This window comes from Callionymus lyra, chromosome 13, assembly GCF_982586985.1.
Source record: "Callionymus lyra chromosome 13, fCalLyr1.hap1.1, whole genome shotgun sequence".
Classification (NCBI taxonomy): Eukaryota; Metazoa; Chordata; class Actinopteri; order Syngnathiformes; family Callionymidae; genus Callionymus; species Callionymus lyra.
The window spans coordinates 9,713,581-9,740,685 of NC_141830.1; the positions used below are offsets into that span (position 1 = coordinate 9,713,581).

Below are 27,105 nucleotides of genomic sequence, written 5' to 3' on the forward strand. Positions count from 1 at the left end.
ATGTAAAAAAAACAAGAGAAATCAAAAGAGTAAATTAAAGGATATATTTGGGTAAATTAAAGGATATATTTTAACCTACTATGTTGTTTTAAAGGTCTCTCGTCATTTAAACGACCTTCATTTAAAAGCAGGTCGAGACTCACCACAGCTGGTTCATTAGTCGTTGTCATGGCGACCTTTAAATCCCCGTCACGTGCTTCTCAGTTGTGCCGCTAACGCACGAGTTTCCGGCGCCAAAAGCTGCTTTCATCATTCAACCTTTAACCCCTTCATGTTAATATCATTTTATAAATAAAATACAAACCGCTTTGCAAACATGTTCTTATTGTATAGTGAACGTTATATTCGAGTGCACGCGCGGGTACGTAATATTCCGCTAATAATAAAATGTAAAGTCACTCACAGTGTGGTCCAGCCTCGGTGTCGCTTCGGTTCGTCGTGTCTCACCTCAACAAGCATCCATGGTCGAGGCTCCTGAGCTTACATGACATAAACTTGACGTCGGATCTCACGTTTTTTTTAAATTTGGAGCCTCCTGCTTCGTTGATGACGCAACTTCCGCTTAATTGGACACTTCCGCCGCTCGGTTGCTATAGTAACACTTGTTTACCTGCAGGGACTCCGCCGCTCATTAGACATTTGTTTTATTTTTGTTGATTTTCTTTCTTTTTTTAGCCAGCCATGACCGGAGCATTCTGTCTTCCAAACCAGTCCACGGGAGGCGAGGACCTCGACGACATCCCTATAGAACACCTGGACTATAGTTACATTAAAGGATGCAAAGATGTTCCATATCTTGCGAAGATCTTGGACAGACTGAGGTGAACAACATCAATTGTACACATTATAATGTGTCTATTTATTATTTAAGACAGTATGGCTTGTATTCAAAACTGCATCTGGAAACTGTAAACACACTTTATTTATTTTATTTATAACAAAAAGTAGTAGTAGAGTAGTATACTCAATTGTATTAAGTATACCTTGGAATAGGTATAAGTATAAAGGGTATATCAAGGTATGTGAACCAAAGATACATTTGATACTTCTTCGGACTAACATGTATACAGGATTATACTTTGGGTATACTCATCACTATGCTACCAGTGTAATAGGTTCAAGTTCTGAGTAGTTTACAGAAGTATACAGTACTTAAAGTTAATATTGAGTAAACTGTCCTATATACTACAAGCGTACTGTATAAATATTTACTTTTGCTACATATTTTAAGTTTCTTGAGGTATACTTAAAGTATATCATGATTAAACTGTCCTATATACTAGCAGTGTACTAGGTATGTGTTTCTAGTACATATTTTGTTGATTGAAGTATACTTAAAGTATATCAAGAGTAAACTGTTCTGAATACTTCTGGTCTACAGGATATGTTCTTCTAGTACATATTTTGTTTTATTGAACTATACTTAAAGTATATAAAGTGTTCGCTTTTCTATATACTACCATCTACGTGTGTTCTTCTAGTACATATTTTGTTCCATTGAAGTATACTTAAAGTATATAAATTGTAAGCTGTTCTATATACTACCATCTAGGTATGTACTTCTAGTACATGTTTTGTTCCATTGAAGTATACTTAAAGTATATGAGGAGCAAACTGTTTTGACTACAACTGGTGTACTACATATGTTCTTCTAGTACATATTTTCGTTTATAGAAGTGAACTTTACGTATATAAAGGGAAAGCTGTTTCATATACTACCATCTAGATATGTACTTCTAGTACATGTTTTTTATTGAAGTATACTTAAAGTATATCAGGAGTAAACTGCTCTATATACTCGCAGTCTACTAGGTATGTACTTCTAGTAGATATTTTGTTTTATTGAAGTATGCTTTAAGTATATCAGGAGTAAACTGTTCTATGTACTGGCAGTGTATTACAGTAGATATGTACTGTACCTTTAGTAGACATTTTAGTTTATTAAATAGTACCTAAAGTATAAAATCTTTACTGGATTTACTCACAACTTCAATATATTTAGAAAATCATAAAATATAATCTTTAAACAAGTTCTAAAAGTTTATATAACATTTATATAAATGTTCTTTGATGAAAAAATGAAAGTAAAAAGTCTGCATTTCCTTGTAAAAATGTAAACGATATAGTATCTTCAACAGAGAACTGAAGGCATTTCAAGAGGTCAAAAGGAAAGTAACAATTCTGGGATAAGAATAAATTACTTAAACAAAAATAATCTTTACTTTTTCTAAATATTTTCATTTGTTTGGCATAAGATTGTTTCATTTCCTCCTCACGATTCCACTCAACTTGATGTTTTGTGAACAGGTCTGGTAAAGTGGGCTTGTATCCTCATCTGATCGAGTTCTGTGAGAAACACGTTGAAAAGCTCGACCCGCGGTGTCGCGCCCTCAGGAAAGACAACCCTGTGGCTACTTCAGCCAGCGTGTCCTCCGAGGAGTGGAGCCAGATTATTGATGACATGGAGGTCAAACACACACATAACACTTTTGTTTACTGAGATGCTCTGAAATATTCAACCTATTATTCAATGTTGTCGTTTTTAAGAAATGGCAGAAGGAGTCCAGAATAGCCGAGACCTCACTGAAGCCTCTTGAGGGTCTGGAGAAGGACGATCTTCCACCTGTGAGGGGAGACAATTGCTGCGTCCCAGTTAGCAAGGTAAACAAACCTGGTAAAATGATGTGTGTAGATTCTGAGAGCTTAAGTATCGCTACAGAATTCAAAGGCTCAACAAAAGAAGATCGTCTCCAAACCCCGGGACTATAGTGAATGGGACAAGTGAGTCACGTTTTCTATTTTTCATGTATTTGTGGTGATTCAATGAAAGTATTTAACATTTCAAAAGTTAAAACTTTATGAATTTTCTTATTGAAATGTTCTTGTTGCAATACTCTTTGATTATAATTTAAGTCAGTTACATATTTATTGTAAGGTATAATTCGTTTTTATTGGAAGATTTCATTTGTTTAGTCGTAACTAAATCACTGTATTTAAAAGTAACGTATCTAAAATATTTTCTAATTTTTCTTTTTTTTAAATCATATCTTTCAAATCTAATATGGTGGCACCACTAATAAACCATTAGGATAAATATATAAAAGACCTATATATATTTTAGAGGCTACGATTTAAAAAATATTGAATAATAAAAAATAGTATTTTTAAATTAAAACTATCAAATAAATAATAAATAAAAACATTTTTTATTTAAAAAATATATATATATATATATATATATATATATATATATATATATATATATATACAGTATATATACAAATCATTGAATGAATTATTCAATAAAAACAAATTCAACCTTTACAATATAGAAATTATATAATCCAATTATTCAAAAGAAAAAAGTTTGAACATTTAAAATGTTAATTTCAACCATTCAATAATCTGCTGGCACTAATATACTTCCAAAGAATTCACTGTTAAATTTGTTTTAATTTGTTATGAAGGTTTGATGTTGAGAAAGAGTGTCAGAAGATTGACGGCGACGATGTGGAAAAGGAAACCCCCTCCATTAATAATTCAGTCCACCCTAAAATCAGAACCGCACTGGAGACCTCAGGTAATCCCTTCTATCCTGGAATCATCTGCTGAGAACATGGAGAACACAGATGTTATAGGAACTCTTGTATTGTCTGCATCCAGCCCGGACCGCCCAGGAGAAGCTCATCCTGGCCAACCATGAAAAGGACAAAGGCAACGAAGCGTTCCGGGCAAATGATTATGAGGAAGCTGTTGCGTACTATTCACGGTCTGACATCTTTTACAGTTGTTTTTTTTAAACAAAAATATGTATTACCACTTGATAAAAAAATATTTTGGTGAATTTTCATTATTCTTATAATAGAGCTTCAAAACTATTATTTAGTATAATTAAAGTTGTGGGTTTCTACTATATTTAAGGGTTGAATTATTATTATTGTTGTTTATTTTGTTATTTTTATAACAACAGGAGTATATCGATCATCCCGACAGTGGCTGCTTTCAACAACAGAGCACAAGCAAATATCAAAACGAAGAATTGGCACAGAGCCATGACGGATTGCCAGAAAGTACTTGAAATGGACCCTGGAAACACAAAAGGTTTGCTAGATAATATATTTAAAATGACATGAATAACTTGAGACTTCATCAGGTCTGCTACGTCGTGCCACCGTGTACAAGCACAAGGGTGACTTGGAAAGAGCAGCAGAGGATCTGAGGAAGGTTCTTGAAGAGGAACCCAATAATACACCTGCATCCGTAAGTCGCTCGACAGTATATTGTTTGTCCACTTGATGTCGCTGTGTGTCTTTGTAAGGGTGACTGGTTTCCACTTTTAAAAAAAAAGAAATTTAAAGATCCAGGTTGTGGCTATTTACACGAATAAGATCTAAGGATTGTTACCATCAATATACGTATTAACATGACAATTGGTGTGTTTTTTTCAATCATATATTCATCTGTTTAAATAAGTATTTGGACTTTGTGATAACTAATCAAACATTACCTTGACACTGGATAAAATGTATTTATCAACCACCTTACGGTTAGCTTCCCGCATTATGTTCGATAAACTTGTAGTGTTTCCGACTAATAAACCTAACTATAACTTTCAAAGAGTTGAAAGGTTTGCCATCTTACTTCATAAAAAAGAACCTCAGGTCACTGTTTCCCAGAAGTCCATCATAAACAAGATAAGCCTTCGATTTTATCATTACAATGATTGTAACAATGATCAGGAAAAGAAGCGTAATATAGTTTAATTACACCTATTCGTGTTAAGTAATAAAGGATCAGAACATTATTTTATATTAATATATATATAAATGGATGGATCTGTATTAATCCCTTTTGAAAATTATTTTGGGAAATAAAGTATTTATTCAGTAAAATCCCTCTTTGCCGTCACATCAAGAAGGCTACATTATCTAAGTCACGTAAAGTGTTCAAATTAAATAAATATCAAAATTGAAATTGCAATAACAACACAAACCTGGATAAAATAACATGTTTATTGTTGTATTTCTTTAAGTCAATATCACACTTTTTTCATCAATAACAACTTAGTTTTATGAAAAGTTTTGGTAATTAAATTTCCTAAAGGGATGAATCTTATACGCTGTTAAAGAAGGAGAAAAAAAAAGTTTGCATATAATAGAGGAAAATACATTTGACATTTGGGCGAATTTTTTCTTTTTTTTTTCAAGTTTTGTATTATCTTTTATATTATTTACATTTAATTCAGAGATTCTCAATATCATTTCTTTTACCAACCAAATGTAAATATGACACAAGTGCACTTACTGTATATTCCACCAAAATAAATTAAAATATTCCTTTAATATCAATATTGATTTTAAATATAATTTAATTTGAACATTTTAAATGGGATTTTTTTGGGCTTGTGGATAAGAACATAAAGGCACATACTATAAAACAAAACATAGTCCACCCAGTTGTGTTCGTAATATATCTTTTTAGTCAAAAAGAAGGTGTGAAGAGAAGAGAGAAGAAAAATAACAAAAATAAAATAATATCTGAATTATCTTTGTAAGCATATGACAAGATGTCAACAAACTTACAACCAAATGTCAATCATTTGTCTTTCAGCAACTTCTGTCTGAAATTACGAAGCAAATGGAAGAACCTGGACACGAGAAGAAGGGGAAAAGAATCCTGATCGAAGAAGTGGATGATGAAGAGAATGGTGACGAGGTTTCAGCCACTGGTGAGTGAACTATTGACCCAGGCTTTATAGCAAACCTTCAAAAACCACTCAACAAAATCCATGTTCTCTTAGAAATGTTGATCCTTAATGTTGGTCTTTTTTTAACTGGAACAATGTCAAAGTGATTTTGCTTTAACTTTTAAAGGAGAAAAGTCTATTGAAAGGTAACTACGAAACTTAAGATATTTCCAATTTGCTTATTTATATTTTTATCTTTGGGACAGTCTTAACACTTTTGTGTAAGATTAAGTTTAACCTAAATCTAACTGCCAAAAAGAGAAAATAAATCATATCAAGTTGTGTGTGCTTGCTTGAGACCTTGGCTCCTGAGTTAAACTTCTGCCAAAAGCAACGCAAAGTGTTTTTGTTATGGCCCCAATATGTTTAAGTCTTACAGTTCAGTTTTTTTTACATATTTAAAACAGATGATATATATATATTTTTTTAAAGCCTCACACCAGTGGCGTATACTAGTAATGACATGATTTACTCTTTTTCCCACTGCATATACAAACTGCTGAAATGTTTAAGAACTTGTGACAAGTGATACAGGATTATTTTTTTTTTTTTTTAATGAGTCCTATAACTGATATTAATATGAAGAAAAGAAGAGGATATTATATTGTTCTAGGACCTCTATTATACTCATCAGTATGTTTCTTTTTTGCACAAAACTCTCATTTTATAAAGATATTTACATTAGAAAATATGTTTAAGCCCCGCCCACTTAAAATGCGCTGTTTTGGCTGAGAAATCGGCTCTTCCAGGCAACCACGCCCACTCTGCTCTGATTGGTCACAAAAACACGAATTGCATTCAAGGACTCACGTAAATTTCCAACTCACCCCTAAAACTCCTGTTTTTTACATTAAAAACGAATAATAAAATAAGGTTTGCTGTTTAATGTACACATTAGAAAAACACCTAAAGGCAGAAGTAACTCTTACCTTGTTTACGTAAATATTTATTTTGTTTCCTGATTAACATGTAGGTACTTCACTGATTTAGGGCTTCTAGGGAAGGACACCTGCACCAGTGTGATGTCAGATTGTTTAATTTAAACCGTAATCTCATTTGGCGAGATTTCAGACGGGAAAGAACTTTATTAAGTAATATCTTCAAAACGGAGCAACGTCATGATGAATGAACTACTGCATTTTGAAGACTTCAACATTTACAACATGTTAATAAGTCAGGAGAGTTGGGTTTTCACGTTAGGTGCCCTTTAAAAACATTTGATGAATGTAGGATTGATGTGAAATATATTTATGATTCTACTGACTCCTTTAAGAAACATCTTAAGACGTTTTTATTTGTTCAGGCTTTTCCTTAATTTTCTGGAATTCCTGTTGTGTTATCAGTTTTATCTTGACCTTTAAAATATATATTTTATTGAATATTGTTTTGATTGTTTAAGCGCTTTGTGACCCTGGTCTGGAAAAGCGCTATACAAATAAAAATGACTTACTTACTTACTTACTTACTTATAAAAATATATTTACTTAATTAAATCAAAAGGATAATTTCTAAAAAGAAAACAAAATAGAACACGTCTAAATAGACAGACGTCTATGTAAAGCAAATTTTCTCAACTACTTGAAGCGAATGTAAAAAAGAATCTTAAAAAGCATAAATAAATAAATAAAGCATAAAGCATAAATTAAGGTAAGGTAGAATAAAGTTCTACCTTACCTTGTCTTAAATTAAAAACAAGACTGTTATGAAGCAAAATAAATAAATAATAAATACAGAAAAATAGTTTAGGTTAGGTAGAACTTTATTGATCCATCAGGAGGTCTCCTTCGGGAAATTGTTTTTTTTCTCCAAATTATCCACAGCAAATACAGCAATTTTTTCATTAAAGATAATCAAAATAAATCGAATTGCATTCGTACTACTTTTAAACACATAATTATTAGTCTTTTATATATATATTTTTATATTATTTTTATTTTAAAAGCACAAATAAAACAAACAAAGTAAAAAAAAAAAAACATGATTCATGTGTTATGAGGAAACACTCTCGTAATTCCACCACTTCCTGTAAACTCCTCCTTTGAAGTCGCCCTGTCATGTGACCCCTCCCCCCACCGTGATGTAACCGCTGACGACTTCCTGTGGGTGTTCTCCCTTCCCTTCCTCCCCCCTCCCTCCCCTCCTCCCTCTCTCTCTCCCCCACCATCCAGCTCGTCCGGTCGAGCCCAGCCAGCAGCAGCAGCCCGTGGGCGGGGAGGAGAGCAGCTCAGACATGGGCAACGCACAAAGGAAGCCCCACGGAAGAGGCGACGGGGGGCCGCACTGCGAGCCCGGAAACTCCCACCACCACGGCCCGTCGAGGGGCAAGGCTGACAAGTACCGGGTCCCCTCCGCCGCCGCGGACGGGGTCACCAACGGCACCGGGAAGAGGGGCTCGACGGCGGCGGCGGCGGCGGCGGACCCGAAGAGTCCCGGAGAGCAGACGAGGAGGAAGAGCGCGGATCTGGACGCGCCGTGCGGGGCTCTTCCGCCGCCGCTGTCCCGCCTGAAGAACGAGGGGAACCTGCTGTTCAAGAACGGACAGTTCGCCGACGCGCTGGGGAAATACTCGCTCGCCATCCAGGGCTACACGGACTCAGGCGAGTATCTCACACCTGCTCCTCCTCCGGGGGACTGACCTCTCCGGGGTTCAGACTCGACCTTGATGCGGGGACTTGATGCTGCTGCTCACCGTGATTTGAGACTTAAGCCTCTCAGGTTCGGCCCCGGGTCATGTGACCCTGGAGGAGGGAACGAGTCGCTGACGGGTTGGTTCTGTAAGGGGTGGATGATGGAGGTGCGACAGTTTCTCTCCTGCGGGTCTAAAGGTTAAACAACATAACGACCAGAAGGTTTTATGGCCTGGATCACTGTCTAGTTCATTTTTTAACAACAATCAGTTTTGTAAAAGCAACCATTAAAATACAACAAACATGGTGGAGAAATGTAAACAAATGAGGAAACGTAGAAGAAGAAGAAGAAGGTTAAGTTAAAGTGATATAACTGGACAATTTGATGGATGGAATTTGTTGATCTACTGACTCCTTTAAGAAACATCTTAAGACGATTTTATTTGTTCAGGCTTTTCCTTGAATTTCTGGAACTCCTGTTGTGTTATCAGTTTTATCTTGACCTTTAAAGTATATACTTTATTGAATATTGTTTTGATTGTTTAAGCGCTTTGTGACCCTGGTCTGGAAAAGCGCTATATAAATAAATATTACTTACTTACTTACTTAGTTACTTACAATGTTTTTAGCTCACTGCAGATAAGGACACTTTTTATTTATTTTTTAGTTCACAAATGATCTTGTCTCTAACCCTGTGAATGAAACCAGTGTCTGGTACTGGTGCATCACTGCAGATACCATCAGCTGAAATGTTGAAGAACCTGTGTTTAGAGAAAGCGTGTAAAAGTCCTGGAGTAAAATGTTAGTTTTTTTTAAAACACGAGTCTTATAACTGATGATAATAATGTGAGGAGATATAAAAAGATGCAGAAGAAAGTGACTTGAAAAAGGCCTGAGACTGATCGATTTACCCAAAAAATAAATCTTATCATGTGGTTAAAAGAATATAAGAAATGTGGAGGAGTTTTGTGTAAGCTTTATGTTAATTCAAAATTAAATAAAAAATATAATTTGTTTAACCAATAGAATGTAACGTAACTAACAAGTTTTAAATCTATTTTTACATGATTAAGTTTAAAGAAAAAAGCATGTGTTTTAAAAACTCATTAAATAGACAGATGCCTATCTTAAGCAAATCAAATAAATATTAAAAACATATAAGTATTTTATCGAGATTGGGAAAGTCAGTTGAAGTTTTCTGCAACCCTTTAGTTTAACCTAAAAAAAACAAACCTCAATAGAATAGAATGAATGTAATGGACTTTTAAATATATATTTCTCGATTCAATTAAAAAGTTTTAAAAAGCTTGATTCTAAAAAGAAAGTAGAACAGATTTACATAGAAAGATCAAATAATTTAACAATAGTATTTTATTGAGAAAAATGAAGTCGGTTGTCACGACTTTATCCATTCAAATACTGGTTTTGACTTTTTCATAGTTGCTGCCCCTAAAGAAAAATCCTTCCATCCTAACTGTCGTTTTGTTTGCTGCTGGTCCACAGGCCTGGACAGCCCGGACGACCTGTGCATCCTGTACTCGAACAGAGCGGCGTGCTACCTGAAAGATGGCAACAGTCAAGAATGTATACAAGACTGTACAAGGTGAGCCGGGGCGTGACGTGGGTGTAACCGGCCTTTCTCAATGTTCCTCCTGTCAACGTTGGTTTTTCTCTCCCAGAGGAACTGATTTAAGGTTTTGGGATCGTTGTGCAAATCTGATTATAAAGGATTTCAAAAACAGCCGTTGAACATGAACGGGGCTTATAAAAGCCGAGTGAACACACGACCAGATCATGTTTATACACATTCATCGCCCCTTGAGTGGATCTTTCCCTTCTGACTCATGGGTCTATTTATAACATCCAGATCTCTGGAGCTTCAGCCGTTCTCCCTAAAGCCTCTGCTGCGCCGGGCCATGGCTTATGAGTCGCTGGAGCGCTACCGTAAGGCCTACGTGGATTACAAGACCGTCCTGCAGGTCGACAGGAGCGTGCAGGCAGCACATGACAGCGTCAACAGGTATGTTCTTGAGCCTCCAGTCATGTCGAAATCACTCTTTTTGGAGCTTGAATATTCAGCTCCACTTATGCACCGACATTTCAATGCAGTAGAAGTCAGGTTTGTTATGACTTTTATTTAAAAAAAAAAACAGTGAAAGATTTGATACATAGTTACACAAAAATAACAACAGCTTCTTTAGTTGCCATTTAAAGGACACATCGGTTATACTTCATGGATAAAATAGGTGTTGATTACCGTATTATTATGACTATAAGGCGCACTGGAATTTATTCATGTTCCTGAAAAATCAACATTGTGCTTTTTTTATAATCTGGTGAATTTATTAATTCTAGTTGTTCACTGTAGTTACTGACCTGGAAACCAGTTTTATGTGGTACACAGCAACAGTCAACAGTGTCTAATACCACTTTTAAAGACACATCGCGATACTCCATGGTATTACTCTGCGAGGCTCCGTATTATTACTCCACAAGGATTTTTATGTAGTATTACTCCTCCAGTTCTGTAGTATTACTCTGCAAGGTTCCGTAGTATTACTACCAGAGAATCCATGGGATTACTCCGTGAGTCTCTGAAGTATTACTCCAAACTCTGTTGTATTAATGCTCAAAACTGAATTATTACTCCGCAAGACACCTCCATAGTATTAATCAGCGATACTCCTTAGTGAACTCCGCAAATTTCATACTATTTCTCCGCAACGCTCCATAGTAATACTTCAGGCTCCAAAGTATTAATTCGTAAAACTCCATAGTTTTACTCGACGAGAATCTGAAACATTTCTTCACAAGGCTCTGTAGTATTATTGGATGAGCCTTCATAGTATTCCTTGGCAAAACTTGGTTGTTTACTCGCCAAATTTCTCAGTATTACTCTGCAAGGCCCTGTAGTATTACTCTGTAAGACTGTGTAGTATTATGCTGCGTAACTCTGAAGTACTACTCCATCAGGCTCTAAACTGTTACACTGCAAGACTCCATAGTATTACTCCACGAGAATCTGAAGTATTTCTTCACAAGGCTCTATACTATTATTGGACAAGCCTTCATAGTATTAATTAGCAAAACCCAGTTGTTTACTCTACAAATTTCGCAGTATTACTCTGTGAGACACTGTGGTATTACTCCATGTGACTCTAAAGTATTACTCCACCAGGCTCCAGAACTAGTACTTTGAAAGACTCTGTAGTATTGGTCCACAAGACTTGCACCGCAAGGTCATTCAGAATGACCTGCGAAAAAGTCACGAATGATTCTTATGGCAATAAAGTTGCACACATTGTCAAAACATCCAATTAATCCAAAAAAGATGCGAAGATGTAAAAAAAAATACTGCTTCAAGATAAACATTTATAAAACAAATACACATGTATATCTACTGTATATCAAAACATCATTAAAACCTTTATGAAAATGTTTAAAATCAATAAACTAATAAAGATGGACTGTCCTCATTTTCTCAGACTAATAGGTGGCATGGGTTGCTTGATGGGAGGTTTCATTAAACTAGAAACCCAGAGGTTATATAGGAAAGAGCGCCATCTAGTGGGTGGTAAAAATGAGGGCAAGGCATCACAAAGCTTCATCACTAGAAATTATATCTCATAACAAAGTGGACTTGGAACTAGAGAAAATCAGTGTTTTTTATGTCAATAAAGTTTCATAAAGTATTTAGCAATACTGGAACCATTAGTTAAAAGAACAACATATATATATTTATATATATAAACTTGTATAAAAAAAAAAGAAGAGTCAAAAACTTAAATAAATAAGTAAGTGATGAAAGAAATATTTACTTGAAGGGTGAAAGCAGTAAATAAAGTATATCATAGACTATAATGAATACAAATGTATTCTGAATAAAATAAATTATTTAGCAGAGATGTATGGAATACCTTTAACATAAAGTGGTTTCACAGATTACACTTGAAAGCTAATTATGGCCGTCTGTCAGTTACATAACGGCAGCTAAGCAGGTCAGCGTGGGTTAATGACTGAAAAGACTGTATGGTTGTAAACGTTCACCTCTCTGTCCAGGATCACCAAGATGCTGATCGAACAGGATGGTCCGGACTGGAGGGAGAAACTGCCAGAGATCCCACTGGTCCCTTTGTCGGCCCAGCAGCATCCCAGAGAGGAGCCCGTCAGCGCCGAGGTCCTTCAGGCGAGAGCCGAGAAGGCGGCCAAGGATGCAGGTACGACTCCCAAAATACCCTCGGCGTTGAAATCACGTTGTTGCCGAAAGTCGGTCAAGGATTTTTGACATCTCCAATTATATTTTGTGGAAACTGTTTTTACGTCTTTGTAACATTTATCCAGCTGGCCAGATGGTTGTCTAAAAATCAACGTGGATTCATGTTCATGTTAAAATATGTTGTTCTTTAACGACGCCAATGTTTAAAAAAAGAGACAGAGATGATGGATGTCGACAAAACTATGATGAAGCTTCATGAAACAGTGTCATTATTTCCAGAGTCCACTAGATGGCGATCCCCGCGCTATTTTCCTCTTGTCTTAAAAAACGTTTCTAATGAAACATCACATCATTTTTAAACTGATGGCGCCACCTACTGACCTCTAAACAACATGGCACTGCTTCATGAAGCTTCATCAGACCACCAATAAAAGTAACGACTGAAACTGGAATTTCTTTGGTGAAAAAGAAAGATAATTATGATAAATTGATCCTGAAAGAATGAAAATACAATTTCAAAACAGACTGTTTCTACTGTCTAAGGTAAGGTAAGGTAAAACTTTATTGATTTGTTGAAATATGAAATTGTTTTTTACCAATAGCCAGCAATTTTTCATAAACAATAAAAAATAATACATAAAAAATAAAATAAGAAGAAGAACATAAAGAGGAAGAACAAGATGACACAATCTAAGTCTAAAGATAGTCTACTCACCTTATGTCGCCTAAGGGTTTGGATTATTTTCAGAGTAATCTGTTCCTTTTTAGAGTTATAGACAAAAATGTTCATAAATTTTAATCTAGCTTCTGTTGCTCAGTTGTCTTCGTCCAAAGAGACACTTAAAAACATCCAACATTCATACTGCTGCTATTTTTCCCAAACTATTTCTTGTCGAAACAAAGACGAAGACAACTAAGCTCCAGTCGCTACATTAAAATGAAAAAACATTTTTGTCTATAACCTTTTTAAAAGGAACAGATTAGTCTGAAAATAATCCCCTTAATCGACATGAGGGCGAGTAGAAAATGAGTTCAAATTAAACTAGAAGATTTTGGCCTTTTGGACAAACCTGATCTATTTTAAGAAGGTGGTTACAAATAAATAATAGTTTTATGTTTGATGAGTCAGTGTTGCCTCTAATCATGCGGCGTGTCAAAAACCAGCTACACACACGCTTGTGTTGGAATAAAAAAACTGCCCGCTGGCAGTCTTTCATCTCCCAGAAGACACTGCAGTGAATTGATTAGCCTTCCATGCTGACTGCTGACTTGACTCTGGCAACAGCCAACCTTCAGCACCTGATTTCAGGGTGTAAATACTGGAGTGCTCAGTCTGCAACTTACTGTTGTCCCTCCATGCTTGAATACCTTCATCACACGTCCAGTCTCCTGACTGTCTCTTTTTGGTTCCTGTTTCAGAGCGAAGGAGAGAATCCCGCTTTGCAGCTTTTAAGCAAGACGGGAATGAGTTTGTGAAAAAGGGCCAATTCCAGGAGGCTCTGGCAAAGTACACGGAATGCCTTAAACTGAAGCCAGAGGAGTGTGCGATCTACACCAACAGGTAAATACTTTTGTAACAAATGAGAACCTCAATTAAAGTGGCCATACGTGAGATTAAAAATGTTGTTTCTGGCTCCCTCCGGTGTCAGAACAGTGTCACTACAATGCTGTGGCCCGTACTTTGCGCAGCTGCCACACACTGCATGTACAAGTGTTTACAAAACAAGATAAAGCCTCTTGTTGTGTTGCTTTCTTTTTATATGATACGTTTCTGAGCCATTTCTTCAAAGCAGTTGGGTGGTCATGTGATACTCAGACTATCAGAGGGACAAAATGACTATTAAGCGCATTGGATCATAAGGCGCAATAAGCAAGTTCTTCATAGTATTCCTCAGTAGTACTGCAGAGCTTCGAGGAGTAATACTATAGAGTCCCCAGGAGTAATGCTACAGAGCCTCGAGGAGTAATACTACAGAGCCTCGAGGAGTAATACTACAGAGCTGCAAGGAGTAATAGTAAAGAGCCTCGAGTAGTAACACTACAGAGCCTTGAGGAGAAATACTACAGAGCCGCAAGGAGTGATACTACAGTGCCGCAAGGAGTAATACTACAGAGCCACGAGGAGTAATACTACAGAGCCTCGAGGAGTAATACTACAGCGCCTTGAGGAGTAATACTACAGAGCTGCGAGGAGTAATACTACAGAGCCTCGCGGAGTAATACTAGAGAGCCTCGAGGCGTAATACTACAGAGCCTCGAGGAGTAATAATACAGAGCCTCGTGGAGTAATACTACAAAGCCTCGAGGAGTAATACTGCAGAGTCTCAAGGAGTAATACTAGGGAACTTTGAGGAGCCTCGAGGAGTAATACTAGGGAGCCACGAGGAGTAATACTGCAGAGCCATGAGGAGTAATACTACAGAGCCTCGTGGAGTAATACTACAAAGCCTCGAGGAGAAATACTGCAGAGCCTGGAGGAGTAGTACTAGGGAACTTTGAGGAGCCTCGAGGAGTAATACTACGGAGCCTCGAGGAGTAATACTACGGAGCCTCGCGGAGTATTACTACAGAGCTGCGAGGAGTAATACTACAGAGTCTCGAGGCGTAATACTACAGAGCCTCGAGGAGTAATAATACAGAGCCTTGCAGAGTAATACTACAAAGCCTTGAGGAGTAATACTGCAGAGTCTCAGGGAGTAAAACTAGGGAACTTTGAGGAGCCTCGAGGAGTAATACTAGGGAGCCACGAGGAGTAATACTGCAGAGCCATGAGGAGTAATACTGCAGAGCCTTGAGGAATAATACTACAGAGCCTCGAGGAGTAATACTACAGAGCCTCGTGGAGTAATACTACAAAGCCTCGAGAAGAAATACTGCAGAGCCTGGAGGAGTAATACTAGGGGAATTTGAGGAGCCTGGAGGAGTAATACTACAGAGCCTCGAGGAGTAATACTACGGAACCTCGTGGAGTAATACTACAGAGCCGCAAGGAGTAATACTAGAGCCTCGAGGAGTAATACTAGAGAGCCGCAAGGATTAATACTACAGAGCCCCCAGGAGTAATACTACAGAGCCTCGAGGAGTAAAACTACAGAGCCTCGCGGAGTGATACTACAGAGCTCCCAGGAGTAATACTACAGAGCCTTGAGGAGTAATACTACAGAGCCTCGAGGAGTAATACTACAGAGCCTCAAGGAGTGATACTACAGAGCCTCGAAGAGTAATACTACAGAGCCTCGAGGAGTAATACTACAGAGCCGCAAGGAGTGATACTAGGGAACTTTGAGGAGCCTCGAGGAGTAATACTAGGGAGCCACGAGGAGTAATACTGCAGAGCCATGAGGAGTAATACTGCAGAGCCTTGAGGAATAATACTACAGAGCCTCGAGGAGTAATACTAGGGAGCCTCGTGGAGTAATACTACAAAGCCTTGAGGAGAAATACTGCAGAGCCTGGAGGAGTAATACTAGGGAACTTTGAGGAGCCTCGAGGAGTAATACTACAGAGCCACGAGGAGTAATACTACAGAGCCTCGAGGAGTAATACTACAGCGCCTTGAGGAGTAATACTACAGAGCTGCGAGGAGTAATACTACAGAGCCTCGCGGAGTAATACTAGAGAGCCTCGAGGCGTAATACTACAGAGCCTCGAGGAGTAATAATACAGAGCCTCGTGGAGTAATACTACAAAGCCTCGAGGAGTAATACTGCAGAGTCTCAAGGAGTAATACTAGGGAACTTTGAGGAGCCTCGAGGAGTAATACTAGGGAGCCACGAGGAGTAATACTGCAGAGCCATGAGGAGTAATACTACAGAGCCTCGTGGAGTAATACTACAAAGCCTCGAGGAGAAATACTGCAGAGCCTGGAGGAGTAGTACTAGGGAACTTTGAGGAGCCTCGAGGAGTAATACTACGGAGCCTCGAGGAGTAATACTACGGAGCCTCGCGGAGTATTACTACAGAGCTGCGAGGAGTAATACTACAGAGTCTCGAGGCGTAATACTACAGAGCCTCGAGGAGTAATAATACAGAGCCTTGCAGAGTAATACTACAAAGCCTTGAGGAGTAATACTGCAGAGTCTCAGGGAGTAAAACTAGGGAACTTTGAGGAGCCTCGAGGAGTAATACTAGGGAGCCACGAGGAGTAATACTGCAGAGCCATGAGGAGTAATACTGCAGAGCCTTGAGGAATAATACTACAGAGCCTCGAGGAGTAATACTACAGAGCCTCGTGGAGTAATACTACAAAGCCTCGAGAAGAAATACTGCAGAGCCTGGAGGAGTAATACTAGGGGAATTTGAGGAGCCTGGAGGAGTAATACTACAGAGCCTCGAGGAGTAATACTACGGAACCTCGTGGAGTAATACTACAGAGCCGCAAGGAGTAATACTAGAGCCTCGAGGAGTAATACTAGAGAGCCGCAAGGATTAATACTACAGAGCCCCCAGGAGTAATACTACAGAGCCTCGAGGAGTAAAACTACAGAGCCTCGCGGAGTGATACTACAGAGCTCCCAGGAGTAATACTACAGAGCCTTGAGGAGTAATACTACAGAGCCTCGAGGAGTAATACTACAGAGCCTCAAGGAGTGATACTACAGAGCCTCGAAGAGTAATACTACAGAGCCTCGAGGAGTAATACTACAGAGCCGCAAGGAGTAATACTGCAGAGTCTCAGGGAGTAAAACTAGGGAACTTTGAGGAGCCTCGAGGAGTAATACTAGGGAGCCACGAGGAGTAATACTGCAGAGCCATGAGGAGTAATACTGCAGAGCCTTGAGGAATAATACTACAGAGCCTCGAGGAGTAATACTACAGAGCCTCGTGGAGTAATACTACAAAGCCTCGAGAAGAAATACTGCAGAGCCTGGAGGAGTAATACTAGGGGAATTTGAGGAGCCTGGAGGAGTAATACTACAGAGCCTCGAGGAGTAATACTACGGAACCTCGTGGAGTAATACTACAGAGCCGCAAGGAGTAATACTAGAGCCTCGAGGAGTAATACTAGAGAGCCGCAAGGATTAATACTACAGAGCCCCCAGGAGTAATACTACAGAGCCTCGAGGAGTAAAACTACAGAGCCTCGCGGAGTGATACTACAGAGCTCCCAGGAGTAATACTACAGAGCCTTGAGGAGTAATACTACAGAGCCTCGAGGAGTAATACTACAGAGCCTCAAGGAGTGATACTACAGAGCCTCGAAGAGTAATACTACAGAGCCTCGAGGAGTAATACTACAGAGCCGCAAGGAGTGATACTAGGGAACTTTGAGGAGCCTCGAGGAGTAATACTAGGGAGCCACGAGGAGTAATACTGCAGAGCCATGAGGAGTAATACTGCAGAGCCTTGAGGAATAATACTACAGAGCCTCGAGGAGTAATACTAGGGAGCCTCGTGGAGTAATACTACAAAGCCTTGAGGAGAAATACTGCAGAGCCTGGAGGAGTAATACTAGGGAACTTTGAGGAGCCTCGAGGAGTAATACTACAGAGCCTCGAGGAGTAATACTACGGAGCCTCGAGGAGTAATACTACAGAGCCTCGAGGAGTGATACTACAGAGCCTCAAGGAGTAATACTACAGAGCCTTGAGGATTGATACTACAGAGCCCCCAGGAGTAATACTACAGAGCCTCGAGGAGTAATACTACAGAGCCCCCAGGAGTAATACTACAGAGCCTCGAGGAGTAATACTACAGAGCCTTGAGGAGTGATACTACAGAGCCTCGAAGAGTAATACTACAGAGCCTCGAGGAGTAATACTACATAGCCGCAAGGAGTGATACTAGGGAACTTTGAGGAGCCTCGAGGAGTAATACTGCAGAGCCATGAGGAGTAATACTGCAGAGCCATGAGGAGTAATACTGCAGAGCCTTGAGGAATAATACTACAAAGCCTTGAGGAGAAATACTACGGAGCCTCGAGGAGTAATACTACGGAGCCTCGAGGAGTAATACTACGGAGCCTCGAGGAGTAATACTACAGAGCCTTGAGGAGTGATACTACAGAGCCCCCAGGAGTAATACTAGGGAGCCACAATGAGTAATACTACAGAGACTCAAGGAGTAATACTACAGAGCCTTGAGGATTGATACTACAGAGCCCCCAGGAGTAATACTACAGAGCCTTGAGGAGTAATACTACAGAGCCCCCAGGAGTAATACTATATAGCTGCAAGGAGAAATACTACAGAGCATTGAGGAATAATACTACAGAGCCTCACGGAGTAATACTACAGAGCCTTGAGGAGTAATACTACATAGCCACGAGGAGTAATACTACAGAGCCTTGAGGAATAATACTACAGAGCCTCGCAGAGTAATACTACAGAGTCTCGAGGAGTAATACTACAGAGCCACGAGGAGTAATACTACAGAGCCTCGCGGAGTAATACTACAAAGCCTCAAGGAGAAATACTGCAGAGCCTGGAAGAGTAATACTAGGGAACTTTGAGGAGCCTCGAGGAGTAATACTACAGAGCCCGAGGAGTAATACTACAGAGCCTTGAGGAATAATACTACAGAGCCTCGCGGAGTAATACTACAGAGCCTCGCGGAGTAATACTACAGAGCCTCGAGGCGTAATACTACAGAGCCTCGAGGCGTAATACTACAGAGCCTCGAGGCATAATACTACAGAGCCTCGCCGAGTAATACTACAAAGCCTCGAGGAGTAATACTGCAGAGCCTCAAGGAGTATTACTAGGGAACTTTGAGGAGCCTCGAGGAGTAATACTAGTGAGCCACGAGGAGTAATACTGCAGAGCCACGAGGAGTAATACTACAGAGCCGCTAGGAGTGATACTAGGGAACTTTGAGGAGCCTCGAGGAGTAATACTAGGGAGCCACGAGGAGTAATACTGCAGAGCCATGAGGAGTAATACTGCAGAGCCTTGAGGAATAATACTACAGAGCCTCGAGGAGTAATACTAGGGAGCCTCGTGGAGTAATACTACAAAGCCTTGAGGAGAAATACTGCAGAGCCTGGAGGAGTAATACTAGGGAACTTTGAGGAGCCTCGAGGAGTAATACTACAGAGCCTCGAGGAGTAATACTACGGAGCCTCGAGGAGTAATACTACAGAGCCTCGAGGAGTGATACTACAGAGCCTCAAGGAGTAATACTACAGAGCCTTGAGGATTGATACTACAGAGCCCCCAGGAGTAATACTACAGAGCCTCGAGGAGTAATACTACAGAGCCCCCAGGAGTAATACTACAGAGCCTCGAGGAGTAATACTACAGAGCCTTGAGGAGTGATACTACAGAGCCTCGAAGAGTAATACTACAGAGCCTCGAGGAGTAATACTACATAGCCGCAAGGAGTGATACTAGGGAACTTTGAGGAGCCTCGAGGAGTAATACTGCAGAGCCATGAGGAGTAATACTGCAGAGCCATGAGGAGTAATACTGCAGAGCCTTGAGGAATAATACTACAAAGCCTTGAGGAGAAATACTACGGAGCCTCGAGGAGTAATACTACGGAGCCTCGAGGAGTAATACTACGGAGCCTCGAGGAGTAATACTACAGAGCCTTGAGGAGTGATACTACAGAGCCCCCAGGAGTAATACTAGGGAGCCACAATGAGTAATACTACAGAGACTCAAGGAGTAATACTACAGAGCCTTGAGGATTGATACTACAGAGCCCCCAGGAGTAATACTACAGAGCCTTGAGGAGTAATACTACAGAGCCCCCAGGAGTAATACTATATAGCTGCAAGGAGAAATACTACAGAGCATTGAGGAATAATACTACAGAGCCTCACGGAGTAATACTACAGAGCCTTGAGGAGTAATACTACATAGCCACGAGGAGTAATACTACAGAGCCTTGAGGAATAATACTACAGAGCCTCGCAGAGTAATACTACAGAGTCTCGAGGAGTAATACTACAGAGCCACGAGGAGTAATACTACAGAGCCTCGCGGAGTAATACTACAAAGCCTCAAGGAGAAATACTGCAGAGCCTGGAAGAGTAATACTAGGGAACTTTGAGGAGCCTCGAGGAGTAATACTACAGAGCCCGAGGAGTAATACTACAGAGCCTTGAGGAATAATACTACAGAGCCTCGCGGAGTAATACTACAGAGCCTCGCGGAGTAATACTACAGAGCCTCGAGGCGTAATACTACAGAGCCTCGAGGCGTAATACTACAGAGCCTCGAGGCATAATACTACAGAGCCTCGCCGAGTAATACTACAAAGCCTCGAGGAGTATTACTAGGGAACTTTGAGGAGCCTCGAGGAGTAATACTAGTGAGCCACGAGGAGTAATACTGCAGAGCCACGAGGAGTAATACTGCAGAGCCTCGAGGAGTAATACTGCAGAGCCTTGAGGAGTAATACTACAGAGCCTTGAGGAGTAATACTACAAAGCCTCATGGAGTAATACTACAGTGCCTTGCAGAGTAATACTACGGAACCTCAAGGAATAATACCACAGAACCCCAAAGGATAATACTATCTAGTCTCGAGGAGTAATACTATGGTACCTGGATGAGTTATATTAGGAAGCATTTGTCTTAAAAAACTGATTTTTGAGCGCTGTAGCATTAATGTCATGTCCTCCATGTCTCCTGCATGTTCTTCACAAAACAGAGGCTGGATTGTTGACTTTGTTGCGGCGGAAACTGACATCTCCTATTGTGTGTTAGTGTTTGTCGAGCTCCGTTCACAGGAAAGACGGGTCTGAACAAAAAAACATGCTTTTGATCGTTCAAAGGCACCTCAAAAATAATCAAATACCATTCATGCTTCATTTACGTCAGCGGTCATCAACCCTTTTTACAGATAAAAACAGACAAAAAAAATGATATAGCTGTTGTATTCTACTCTTTTTCACTAGTTTACAGGTTTATTTTTTTAGTAAACTCGACTGAAACGAGCGTCTTGACGAGTCAAGACTCATAAATGAATGTTTTCTCTGTGAAACCCACTAACAAATGCCTTACGTGGGTTGGGGATGAAAAATATGAGGACAATTCTGTATTTCTCCCCTGAAAGTTGCCAACTGCAGAGAATTTAAATGATTTTATATCATTTGTTTTCCTTAACGTAGCACATGGAACACTTTGGGAACCACTAGTCCAGAGTTCCTGCTGTCGTCGTTAAATTATTCTTGTCTACCACCCACTCGTTAAAGCACACTCTTACAACGACAGCTGCTGTGTAGGTGTTTGTATTGGCAAAAATATGCTGATACGATCCAGGGACGATAATACGATATATTGTGATACTGTAGTAACAAGGACATATTTGTAGTATTGTCCGAGTACATGACGCTGGTGGCGTTGGGATTCTTATGGTGTGTTCCAGTTCATTTAAAAGCTGCTGTGGTCAACTGTATCCTCTTGACCTCAGTTATTGCAGGGTTCTCACAGGATTTCATTGTAGCTTTAGCTGCGGAGGACGTGATGACTGCTGCCATCTAGTGGCCGGAGCCTCGAGGATAATTACTGCAGAGCCTGCAGGAGTAAAACTAGGGAACTTTGAGGAGCCTCAAGGAGTAATACTACAGAGCCTCGAGGAGTAATACTACAGAGCCTCGAGGAGTAATACTACAGAGCCGCGAGGAGTAATACTACAGAGCCGCGAGGAGTAATACTAGGGAACTTTGAGGAGCCTCGAGGAGTAATACTACCGAGCCCGAGGAGTAATACTAGGGAACTTTGAGGAGCCTCGAGGAGTAATACTACAGAGCCCGAGGAGTAATACTACAGAGCCGCGAGGAGTAATACTACAGAGCCGCGAGGAGTAATACTACAGAGCCGCGAGGAGTAATACTACAGAGCCGCGAGGAGTAATACTACAGAGCCGCGAGGAGTAATACTACAGAGCCTCGAGGAGTAATACTACAGAGCCTCGAGGAGTGATACTACAGAGCCGCGAGGAGTAATACTACAGAGCCGCGAGGAGTAATACTACAGAGCCGCGAGGAGTAATACTACAGAGCCTCGAGGAGTAATACTACAGAGCCTCGAGGAGTAATACTACAGAGCCTCGAGGAGTAATACTACAGAAGCTTGAGGAGTAATACACAGGATTTCCATGTAGCTTTAGCTGCGGAGGACGTGATGACTGCTGCCATCTAGTGGCCGGAGGTTTAATCGCAACAGAGAAATGAGCAAACTTTGTAGATATTTGCTTTTTATTTGTAACTAAAAATATGCCGTTTTTTAAATATTTTATACAGACTTTATTGGAATGTAAACCATAGAGATCTAAATAAAATATAACTGGAAGCGTATCTCTTTTCTAACATCGGTGCAGTGCTGCTGAATATTCAGCCTGAGGTTCTGGGATGAAAGTTTCCATCTGTATGTTTGGTAAGAAAGCTGATCCACAGACCTGTGTGTCCGCAGAGCTCTGTGCTACTTGAAGCAGGACAGGTTCGCTGAGGCCAAAGACGACTGTGACGCAGCACTGAGGCTGGAGCCAGCGAACAAGAAGGCCTTCTACCGGCGAGCCATGGCCAATAAAGGCCTGAAGGTGAGGAGCTCTCGTTGTTAACTGACACATGTTATGTGTGGAGCTGGTGTCGACACACGAGCGGTCGTTTGCTGCTTGTTCCCTGACTGGTTTTATCTCGGACAGGACTACCAGGCCTGCAGGGCCGACCTTGAGGAGGTGCTGCAGCTGGATCCCGGCGTGCAGGAGGCGAGGACGGAGCTGGAGGAGGTGACGACTCTGATCCAACAAGACAAACCTTCACCGGGCAAATCCAGGAAGGTCGTTCCCATCACTGAGGTAGACAATGAAAAAAATCTCTCAGAAGTGATTTGACTTTTTTTTATACCATGTTGGGTTTTGATATTTTTCTCCATTTTTTTTCATAGTTTGTGTAATGATTGGTTTAATTTGACATTATAAATTAGGATTAACATTTTAAAGATGCTCTTCGCTACAGGAGAGTCACATGACCATCTGGCTGCTTCCCTGAAGTGGGTCAGAGACGATGTTTTTCATATGAAGATAAAATGGGAAAACGAATTGAAACGTTGTAGGTATCAACAGAGACTTTATTGAATTTGCAGTAACACTGTTCTAACACCGGAGGGAGCCAGACTTGCATGTTTCAGTCTTACATGTTGTGGCTTTAACAATCAGATTCAATTATCATTATTTTGTTTGTTTTTTACTGGAATTATCATTTGTTTAAATGTTTCAAAATATATATAAATAAACATTTATTTGTGTTCATTGTATTGCCATATGTGATACAATGATCTTCTTATTATCGTATACTTTTTAAATAACAGTTGGAATGTGTGTAACAATGAAATGCATTATAAAGAAAAAAAAACAGTGTTTCAGGGAATGATTATTTAGTAAAAAATATTATTTTTCAACATTCCAGATGCGATTTTCACTTTCTTTTTTGTTTGTATTGATTTAATTTTGATATGATGATCATTTTGATTGTTTTATTAAAGTTTAGCTTTAACATGATCATTTTTAACCATCCTTTTTTACAATCAATGTTTTAAGAATCAAATGTTCTCGCTATGTTTCTTTATTTTTCTCACAGTTCAGTTTTTTTAAATCTGTATTTCACCGAAAACTGATTGCCGCTAATAAGTTGGTGAAGTTTGGTAGAAGATGGACTCACTGTGGTCTCCTCAGGTGGACAGCTCCAGAGAAGCGTCTCCACCTCCAGACAGCAGGACGGACGACGTCTCCATCAACCTTCATCCCAGCAACGCCTACGAGTTCGGTCAGGCTTTGAACGCGGCGCACAGCGGCGGCAACATGGCCGCCTGCGCGCAGATACTGTCCAACACGGCCCCCGAGAAGCTCCCGCAGCTCCTGAGCAAACACCTGGACGCATCCATCCTGCTTTTCATCATGCAGGCGTTGGACTCTCACTTGATGGACCAGAACCCAGACCTGGTTTACAGACACCTCAACCATCTGCACACTGCTGGCCGGTTCTCGGTATGTTTTTCAGCGTTTTTTTTTTTTTTCCGAGCATGAAAAAATGTTTTCATCTTAATATTGTATTTTAACAAGAAATATCCTAAAAGATAAACGTACAATTTAAAGCAATAATGAACTCACCAGAATTAACCATAAAAACGGAAATAATGATAATAATACATGTAAATATTTAATTCATTACTATTTTCTAAATGAATTGACTCCAAAAAGTGCCGTCAGAATAATACACAGTATTAGTATAAATGTTATTGTTTCGTTATTTTTAAATAATGGAACCCAATCATTTCTGTTTTTAATGAATTATTTATTGAATTTCTAAAAAAGGTTGAATTTAGAAAATACATTTTTCGAATTATTGGACTTAGTTTATCAAACTCTATGTGTAAAAATAAATATATATATATTAATTTTGAAAATGTTCCAACTTTTCAAGTCAACAAAAAACATTTTTTTGAGCATTTTAATACATAAATATTGTATTCAATTATTAATTTTTAATATGTGTAATGCTTAAAATGTTCAAATGTAAAATTTAACCATTCAATATTTTTGATGACATATATGACCCACGTTATGGTTGTTGTTTTCGAAGGTGCATCGTAAAGGTGGCCTTGAGTGTCTTTAAATAAAGTGTATCATTATTTAAAATCACCCGTCAGAAATAAATCTACTGCTGACCTTGTTGGGTCCACATTCAAAGAATGTTGTCCGGGTCTTTCCGGTGTTTAACGGAGTAAATGTGTGTTTTGGTTCAGGTGGTTCTGGTGCTGCTGGAGAAGGACAAACATGCTCAGATGGCTCAGATGTTCGATCGGTTGTCTGCGGTGAAAAGCACCGAGTTCACCAGGAACGACGTCCAGAATTTGGCCGCCAAGTACCAAGTCCAGGCTTGACTCGGACCCGGTCCTGGACCTGCTGCATGAACCCCCCCCCCCTGCCCTCGCCCTTCTCAGATCTATGCAAAGCACTGTACATCTCAGAAGTTAATGTATATTTTTGGCTCATTTTGCTCCGAATATTTACTTTTGTACCTGCGATCTCCATCGGCTGCAAGAGGCAGGAAGTCGAACACATGAGGGACACGATGAGGTTTGACTGAAAGATGCTCAGAACTTTATGAACTGTATGTTTGGGCTGGTGAAGCTTCACGAAGCCTCTGTTATGGCACCTCTCTGCTCCATCAGCTTTCAACAACTTTTTAAAAAAAAAAGGAAACATCTAATGACTTTTAGAACTGAGAGCGCCACCTACTGAGCTTTATTTTTATTTAATTTTTAAAGATTCTTTGTGAAGCTTCACCAGCGCCTCAGTACACTGGAGATATTTTTAGGATCGTATCAAGTCGGTTGTGTTGGATCCATGAATCAAATATACCCAAAAGACGTCTTTTTTGTTTCTTTTGGGATGATTAAGTTATTGTGACGCACTTGTGTATAAAAAAAAGATTGCCAAAAAAAACGAAACTAAACGACAATAATTTAACAATGAATCATGAGATAAACATTTTCTTTTTGATTGTCTTCCAGGAAATAGACGAATTTATTTTAACATTCCTTTGACATCATGTTTGTTTCATGGTTTGTTTTGATGAATGTAAGAGAGATCGAAGGGTGGAATGTCTGCTCGATTTGTCGTGACGTTCTGCCTGATATGATACGGAAGTGCGACAAGACGTCACGTGTTTGGGAAACAAAAAAAAAATAAACTTGGAAGATATTTCGTAGAATTTTTTTTTCTCAAGAGTCCTTGAGCGTGACTCCATTATTGGATTCTGTTTAGTATACAACTTTATTGATACTGATCCGTAATAGCGAGATAACAGATCATGGTTCGATTGGACAAGCCCGCTGCCAGTTAGAAATTTAACCAATGAATGGCTTTCTTGCTCATAAGGGCCGCCCATTGAGTGAGTGAAATGAGATTTCATTGGACCAGACGCTGTTGATGCGTCTGCGCTGGCGAGAACCCGGAAGAAGAAACGAAATAATTTTGCTGAGCTTTGGACTTTCCTGTAACGATGAACATTGTTGTATAAATGTTTATATATGTTATTAAACATCAAAACATTACTTTGCGAGAATGACGTCTAGATTTGTTTTTGAAAAAGTTGCTTAAAATTGGCGTAGAATAGTGACAGAGCAAATTGGAATTGATGAAAAATGAAAAGACAATATTGGAATAGAAGACAAAGAGTTGACGTATAAAAATGAGCAATAATAAATATAAAAAAAAACTGTCAATAAACATATTTAAGTAATCTAATGTGTTTTCTTTCCACACAATATTTAATTACGATGTTTCAATGCTCATCCTTTGATTTCTCTTCATCGTGGAATGTTTTTGCTCTAAAAATAGTATTTAAGACGTCGAGATAAAAAGTTGGACATTTAATTTTTGGCCACACATTTAAATTTCTTTCCTAAGAGAATCCTTAAGATTTATGGCTGAAAATGTCACTTATTCTTTGATTTATTTATTCATTTAAAAACTTTTTAAACAGATAAAGATTAATTTATTTAAAATCAAAGCAGACACGTCTACGAAGTGATTTCCGATATAAAGTAAGTAAGTAATTGTTT

At 39.3% G+C, this 27,105-nt stretch overlaps 1 protein-coding gene across 1 annotated transcript; it reads left to right on the plus strand.

Annotated features, from left to right (window-relative positions):
* Positions 1–677: 677 nt before the first annotated feature.
* spag1b (sperm associated antigen 1b) lies at positions 678–26,242 on the plus strand. The gene is made up of 18 exons (XM_087805876.1): positions 678–821; positions 2,308–2,467; positions 2,548–2,661; positions 2,720–2,781; positions 3,468–3,580; positions 3,664–3,769; positions 3,971–4,101; positions 4,154–4,260; positions 5,611–5,728; positions 7,915–8,343; positions 9,877–9,976; positions 10,241–10,393; positions 12,433–12,590; positions 14,009–14,150; positions 22,951–23,077; positions 23,183–23,335; positions 24,212–24,523; positions 25,282–26,242. Exons 1-18 carry the CDS (start codon positions 682–684, stop codon positions 25,417–25,419), a joined length of 2,763 nt encoding a protein of 920 aa, XP_087662002.1. The 5' UTR covers positions 678–681; the 3' UTR covers positions 25,420–26,242.
* Positions 26,243–27,105: the final 863 nt, after the last annotated feature.